Source organism: Schistocerca americana, chromosome 4 (genome assembly GCF_021461395.2).
Source record: "Schistocerca americana isolate TAMUIC-IGC-003095 chromosome 4, iqSchAmer2.1, whole genome shotgun sequence".
Taxonomy (NCBI): domain Eukaryota; kingdom Metazoa; phylum Arthropoda; class Insecta; order Orthoptera; family Acrididae; genus Schistocerca; species Schistocerca americana.
In genome coordinates, this window is record NC_060122.1 from 714,497,432 (window position 1) to 714,505,887 (window position 8,456).

At 37.2% G+C, this 8,456-nt stretch overlaps 1 protein-coding gene across 1 annotated transcript; it reads left to right on the forward strand.

Annotated features, from left to right (window-relative positions):
• The first annotated feature begins 1,497 nt into the window (after window positions 1-1,497).
• Window positions 1,498-2,013, forward strand: LOC124613727. The gene has a single exon (XM_047142446.1). It carries the CDS (start codon window positions 1,498-1,500, stop codon window positions 2,011-2,013), a length of 516 nt encoding a protein of 171 aa, XP_046998402.1.
• Window positions 2,014-8,456: the final 6,443 nt, after the last annotated feature.

Sequence of the window (8,456 nt, forward strand, 5' to 3'; positions counted from 1 at the left end):
TACTGACTTTACGACTTATCTTAGAAGGAAGATTAAGGAAAGGCAAACCTACGTTTCTAGCATTTGTAGACTTAGAGAAAGGTTTTGACAATGTTCACTGGAACACTCTCTTTCAAATTCTAAAGGTGGCAGGGGTAAAATACAGGGAGCGAAAGGCTATTTACAATTTGTACAGAAACCAGATGGCAGTTATAAGAGTCGAGGGGCATGAAAGGGAAGCAGTGGTTGGGAAGGGAGTGAGACAGGGTTGTAGCCTTTCCCTGATGTTATTCAATCTGTATATTGAGCAAACAGTAAAGGAAACAAAAGAAAAATTTGGAGTTGGTATTAAAATCCAGGGAGAAGAAATAAAAACTTTGAGGTTAGCCGATGACATTCTAATTCTGTCAGAGACGGCAAAGGACTTGGAAGAGCAGTTGAACGGAATGGACAGTGTCTTGAAAGGAGGATATAAAATGAACGTCAACAAAAGCAAAACGAGGATAATGGAATGTAGTCGAATTAAGTCGGGTGATGCTGAGGGAATTAGATTAGGAAATGAGACACTTAAAGTAGTAAAAGGGTTTTGCTATTTGGGGAACAAAATAACTGATGATGGTCGAAGTAGAGAGGATATAAAATGTAGACTGTCAATGGCAAGGAAAGCGTTTCTGAAGAAGAGAAATTTGTTAACATCGAGTATAGATTTAAGTGTCAGGAAGTCGTTTCTGAAAGTATTTGTATGGGGTGTAGCCATATATGGAAGTGAAACATGGGTGATAAATAGTTTGGACAAGAAGAGAATAGAAGCTTTTGAAATGTGGTGCTAGAGAAGAATGTTGAAGATTAGGTGGGTAGATCACATAACTAATGAGGAGGTATTGAATAGGATTGGGGCGAAGAGAAGTTTGTGGCACAACTTGACTAGAAGAAGGGATTGGTTGGTAGGACATGTCCCGAGGCATCAAGGGATCACAAATTTAGCATTGGAGGGCAGTGTGGATGGTAAAAATCGTAGAGGGAGACCAAGAGATGAATACACTAAGCAGATTCAGAAGGATGTAGGTTGCAGTAGGTACTCGGAGATGAAGGAGCTTGCACAGGATTGATTAGCATGGAGAGCTGCATCAAACCAGTCTCAGGACTGAAGACCACAACAACAACAATGGGCCCAGGAACGCAAGACAGATAATATTTTATAAAAAGTTAGTGTTAGATGCGAAATAATAATTTAAATATGATTGTGCCACGTGAGGTTAGCTTTCTGGCCATGAGCTTAGAGAAAAATAACTTAACCTCAAGATGGAAAGTGAGATCGTCAGCATAAATAAGCTCAGAGGTGTCAAAAATTGGACTGCCTGGAAGTTTCAAGTGTGCAAAGTGTTGAAATCGCACAATGCTTGGACTGTTGTCGATGGTTCATGTAATTTGACTGAAGAAACATCCGATAATGCTGCATACAACAAATTGGCTGCAGTCTGAACGAAATGTGACACAACAGCTCAACGAATTATCGCCATGTCAGTTGAAGAAAAAACAATGCTGCATATTATGAACTGCAACACATCGAAAGAAATGTGGGGCAAGCTAGTGTCTATTTACGAACAAACATCTGGAACCTGTGTGTACATGCTACTGCAACAGTGGTATAGTTTGCAAAAGAAAGCAACAGACGACATAGTGACTCATATTGCTAGAATTGAAGATCTTGCACATCGCTTGCAGATTCTTGGTGAGCAAATACCGGAGCAAATGGTTGTTACAAAAATTTTAATGACTTTACCAGTGGTATACAAATGTTTTGTGAGTGCATGGGAATCTGTGCAGGCAAGCGAACGAACACTTAGTAATCTGATCTCCAGACTTACCACTGAGGAAAATAGAATAAATGTAAGTGATCAAGGTGAAAGCGCAGCATATGCAGCAAACAACAGCTCACAAAAAAGTGGTAAAAACACAACCATTTTGGAAAATCAGGCACCTGTCACTATTGTCATGAGCCAGGATGCTGGATCCATGACTGCAAAAAACTAAAACCCACAATTGCAAACCAGTCTTCATCCAATGGAGAAGCTCTCATTGGAGAAGCAATGATTAGTGCAAGTGATTCAGATACAACTGAAGAAGCATATTATATGGATTCAGGAGCAACTGACCACATGTCCAATCAATGTTCTTTGTTCGCCACCTATGAAGAATTTCCAGAGGCAACACCTGTTCGTATTGGTGATGGAAAATACATTCCTGCACTTGCATCTGGAAACATTAATATTCTGGCCTACACCAGAAAGGAATGGAAGGAGAAGCACATTAGCAAGGTTTTGTATGTTTCAGAGTTGTCCTACAATCTGTTCTCTTTGGGTGCTGCCCTCAATAAAGGTATGACACATCAATCTGACAATAGAATGTGTAAATTTTTAAAGAACGAAATTGTTGTTGCAGTGGGAGAGAGACATGACAAGCTGTTTAAAATGAAATTTAAGGTTGTGACAAATTGTGAGTATTCTGCAAATGTTGCCTTGTGTGAACCTCTTTTTCTGTGGCACAAGAGGATGTCACATCAGAATATCATGCAAGTTAAGCAACTTTTGTCAAGTGCTAACATAAATTTCCAAGATCAGAAGTTTCAGTGTGAAGACTGCATTATTGGTAAAATGTGCAAACCGTCATTTCCATCCAGTGATACAAAATCAAAACAAATAAGTGAGCTAGTACATGCAGATTTGAGTGGTAAGAGGCAAGAAGACTCTCTGGGTGGTGCAAAATATTTCTTGATGTTGAAAGATGACTATGGTCACTGGAGAATGGTGTACTATATCAAGGATAAATGAGGCACAGGTGAATGTTTGGAAAATTTCTTTAAAGTGAGTGAGAAACATTTGTGCAGAGGCATAAAGACATTAAGAACAGATAATGGATTAGGGTTTTGTAATGAAGTGGTTGCCAATTTGATTAACCAGCATGGCAACTTGCATCAGAAAACAGTGCCATACAGTCCACAACAGAATGGAGTCATTGAAAGGGAAAACAGAACGGTTGTCGAGTCAGCCAGGACTTGTATGCATGCAGGTGGACTGCCAACTGAAATGTTGGCAGAAGCTGTGAATTATTCAGTATTCTCATTCAACTGGACTGGAACAAGTAAAGAAAGGGAGTTATGCCGTGTGAGCTGTGGCTAGAGAGGAAACCAAGTTTAAAAATCTTCAGAACTTTTGGTGAAGAAATTTATGCCCATGTTCCTAAAGAGAAGAGGCAAAAATGGGATGCAAAGGCTAAAAATGGGTATTTTGTTGGCTATGACCAAAACACGAAAGTTTGTCATGTGTGGTTTCCAGAACTGCGACAAGTAAAAGTCCACACAGATGTTACTTGTACAGGGAAACTGTTTAAGGACAACTGCAACAAATGTGAAACATCAACACCAAGAGCAGTGAACTTTTTATTACCTGAAAATAGTTTATCATCTGTAGAAATCATCTTCAAACTATTCCTGTGGTGTGGGATTCTACAGAAACATGTGAAGAAAGAGTCAATGATGCACATTCTGATGATATCAGTGAACAGGAAGCAGTAGCTGATGAAGCTGTTCAGTCTGATAGGAAATATTGATTAAGAGATCGCAGATCATTAAGATTGCCAGCAAATTACGAGAATCATGTCTCCGTTTTAGATATTGGTGAACCAGAAACATATGACAAAGCAGTTATGTGTGATGAGGCAGAAAAGTGGAAAGATGCTATGAATGATGAAATTAATTCCTTGGAAGCTAACCAAAACTGAACATTAGTAGATCTAGCTGCACATCACCAAGTCATCAATAACCATTGGGTGTACAAAATCAAGTATTCTAACAGTGATGATGCTCCACATTTAAGGGTTGACTTGTGGCTAAAGGTTTCAAGCAAGTTACAGGTATAGATTATCTGGAAACTTACAGTCCAGTGACTAGATCTGACTCGATTCGTATAGTATTATCCGTTGCAACACCAAGAAACATGTCTTGAACAATTTGACATCTGAACTGCTTTTCTTTATAGAAATTTAGCAGAGAACATTTATAGGAATCAACCGAAAGGTTTCAAAGATGGGACTGACTGTGTGTGTGTAAACTAAATCGAAGTTTGTATGGCCTGAAGCAAGCTTCCAGGTGCTGGAACCAACATTTCACAACAGTTTTATGCAAGTTTGGACTTCAGCCAACAAATGCAGACCCATGTGTATTCACCAATCAGAACACAAATAATCCATTAATCTTGGCAGTACATGTGGATGATGGTCTGATAGCTACTGAAGATCCTTCTACCATTAACCTTTTGTATAGTGAACTACAAAGAGAATTTGACATCACATTCAGAAAATTGGATACATACTTGGGCCTGCAGGTAGAATGATTAGCAGATGGCTCTATTTTTCTGCATCAAGAGTTTTATGCCATAAAGGTTTTATGCCACTTCAGGATGGTGGATGCTAACTCTGTAACAGTACCTGCAGACCACCATCATTAGATGTGCGCTGACCTGCATAAAAGGGGAGAGAAGGACATGCCCAATGTTCCATATAGGCAAGCTGTGGGTAGTCTGATGTAGGAACACGCCCAGACATCACTTTTTCAGTCAACAGTGCCAATCAGCATGTCGAGAAACCAATGAAAATACATTGGAGTGCTGTTAAAAGGATCCTGAAATATGTTAAAGGCACTATGGACTATGGACTTTATTTTCCTTCAAAGTGGGAGAATCACCTTCATGCCTACAGTGATGCAGACTATGCTGGTGATGCAGAAACTAGGAGATCCACAACTGGTAAGTTCTTAAAGCTCTGTGAATCCAATATTACTTGGGCTTCAACATAGCAGAGAGTGGTAGCACTTTCTACAACTGAGGCTGAATACATCACAGCCAGTTACACAATGAGAGAAATTGTTTGGGTGAAATGTTTGCCCAATGACTTGGCTTTGTTCAGCAAAATAAAAACAACTGAACATTGACAATTTAAGTGCAGTGAAACTTATTAAAAATCCAAAGTTTCATCAAGTAAGTAAGCATATTGATGTACGTTTTCACTTTGTGTGCAATAAGTACAAGGAGAATGAGTTTGTACTAGAGCATGTTCCATTCAAGGACCAACAGGCTGACGTACTAACCAAGTCATTACCAAAGGTGACACTTCAGATGCAGATGAAAATGCTGAAGATCCAAAGCATTCAGGATATTCATGAGAAACTTCTAAACACTTAGTAATAAATACGAGTCCTCTTTAAGTGGGAATGTTGAAAATGTGTGGAAGAAGGGCAAATTTATTATGTTAGAATCTCAGTGATTTATTTTCTTTGGTTCTCACAACTTTTTGCTGTGTGCATTTTCTTTGCAGTCCAGTATCTTTGTATTGTTATTGTACATATCTATGCTTCCCGGTATGTTGTGTGTGTAACTGTGCATCAAATAAACATCCAAGATCATCATGTTCGATATATAATTATTTTATCTCAGAAATAAGTAGTTTGAACAGAGTGTTTTTTCAAAACTCCATAAATACAACAGGTACAGTTTTTCATAAAATGAATTATTCTGTTTTTCCCTAGATAGATATGTAGGAGTATTTGAATTTGTGCATGACTCCTAGATCTCACTAACATTAATAGAGCATTGTAATGAAATACACTAAAATTTAATAACAGTATGCTTAGTATTATTGCTGGTACCATCTTTAATTTCATGTATTTTTTCCACAACTACTTTTTTTATACACTGCAGCATTTATTAAATGCCTGCATTGCTGTAAAATGCATACTTTTGGGTGTATTATATAGCATTTTTTTTTAAATGTATGTTTTTGACTTTACTGAGATTACAAACAATAGTAACAGAAATACAGTGTCATAACACAATAACAGCAGTGACAACTATTGGAACATTACTGTGTAGCTTATATGATTATAATCGGTACTACATGAAGTAAGAAATGAACAACTCAAAAAGTAATGCATGTTACAATCATATTGTTGTTGACAAGTTTTCCCTCTTGCATCTATACATTATATGTCTAGGACATCTTTAGGAAACTCCTTCACACCATCTGGAACATTCTTAATGGCTATATTTACTTCCTTATGAACCTTTCCTGTTGTGTCGCCTGATGTATTTAATTATGTTTGGCAGAAAAATCACAGAGCGAAATATGGTATGTTGAAGTAAAAATAACTTATTCCTCCTTTCTTTATTGCAACCAACATTACACTGTAACTGCAACAACAAAAATGAAAAACAAAGATATAATTTTGTAACGTCACAGAACACGGCTGCAAACAGAATTAACATAAATACCTGGTGCACTCAGACCACGAAAACTGAAAATGAAGCCACTAAAGAAAACTCAATAAAAGCTCACTGCTGTCAACATTGCTTCCTCTCCTTTTCTTTGGCAACCTTCTACCTTTATGGAACATGCTTGCTAGGTATGATAAACTACCCTTTGACATGCCAGATAATCCTTGGAAAGCGACAGCACAGAAGTCACTATTTTCTCATTCCTTTTCTAATGGTATAATTCAAGGCCCCTGTTTTCCTCCCTTTTGCTTTCTGGTTGTCCATTAATCTGTGCTGAGGTGAGGAAGTAGTAAAAAATTTTAACAGAAACTTATCTTGATTCATTTTATTTAATGATGTCACATGATGATGAAAGTGGCAAATACCTTCATAGCAGGAATCAGCAACTTTGCATTTTTCAGTCCTTTAGCTTTTGAAGGCAAAACCTTGAGTCCCTGATTGAATTTAATGATACATTCCCATATACGCTTTTTGCTTTGCATTTCAGGTCGGTGTATGCTCTTCTGAATCGTTATTTTCTACCATCAGAACATTATTTGACCTTCAGGCTCACAAGAATCACCATTCATTCTGCTTCCTCTTGCTAAACTTCTTTGTAGGTGTATGTGGCACCATTAAGTGAATATTCATCTTAAAGTAAGCTGCAGGTGCTACAACAACAATCAAGAATCTTTATTCACCATAAATCATTTCACAATGATATGGGTTTCATCAGTTTGATAGAAGATAAAGTATATACAATGCACAGTAGTACAATGTGTAGCATTAAATAATTAGTTCTACAAAGTTTATGCAGTACATAAAATACAATTAAAAGTAACACTTTTTAAAAGTTAATATAATAATCTGGTAAATCAAGGTAGATTAGATTAGATTAGATTAATACTTGATAGATCACGAATACGACACTTCATAATGATGTGGAACGTGTGTTGTTGCTGTTTTCTCTTCTCCTTAATTTATATCTAAAAATTCAGCAAATGAGTAGAAGGAGTTGTCATCTAGAAATTCTTTTAATTTATTTTTAAATGTTAGTTGGCTATCTGTCAGGCTTTTGATGCTGTTTGGTAGGTGACCAAAGACTGTTGTGGCAGCATAATTTACCCCTTTCTGTGCCAAAGTTGGATTTAACCCTGCATAGTGAAGATCATCCTTCTCCTGGTGTTATGGCTATGCACACTGCTATTACTTTTGAACTGGGTTGGATTATTAGCAACAAATTTCATAAGTGAATATATATACTGCGAGGTTACTGCGAGGATCCCTAGATCCTTAAATAGATGTCTGCAGGATGACCGTGGGTGGGCTCCAGAAATTATTCTGATTACACGTTTTTGAGCAATGAATACTTTTCTACTCAATGATGAATTTCCCCAGAATATGATGTCATACAAAAGCAGTGAATGAAAGTAGGCATAGTAAGCTAATTTACTGAGATTCTTATCACCAAAATTTGCAGTAACCCTAATAGCATACGTAGCTGAACTCAGACATTTCAGCAGACCATCAATGTGTTGCTTCCAGTTTAACCTCTCATCAATGGACACACCTAGAAATTTTGAAAATGCTACTTTAGCTACAGACTTCTGTTCAATGTCTATATTTATTGCTGGAGTTGTGCCATTTACTGTACGGAACTGTATATACTGTGTTTTATCAAAATTTAAAGAGAGTCCATTTGCTGAGAACCACTTAATAATTTTGTGAAAAACATCATTTACAATTACATCACTTAGTTCTTGGTTTTTGGATGTTATTACTATACTTGTATCGTCAGCAGAAAGAACTAACTTTGCATCTTCATCAATGTGGAATGGTAAGTCATTAATGTATATCAAGAACAGTAAAGTACCTAAGACTGAACCCTGTGGTACCCCGTACTTGATAGCCCCCCAGTTTGAGGAATCAGCTGTTGTTTTAACATTACATGAACCACTTATTTCAACTTTCTGCATTCTTCCAGTTAAGTATGAATTAAACCATTTGTGCACTGCCCCCCTCAAACCATAATGATTTAGCTTATCTAAAAGAATTCCATGATTTACACAATCAAAGGCCTTTGAGAGATCACAAAAAATACCAATGGGTGATGTCTGGTTATTCAGAGCATTTAATATTTGATCAGTGAAAGTGTATATAGCATTCTCTGTT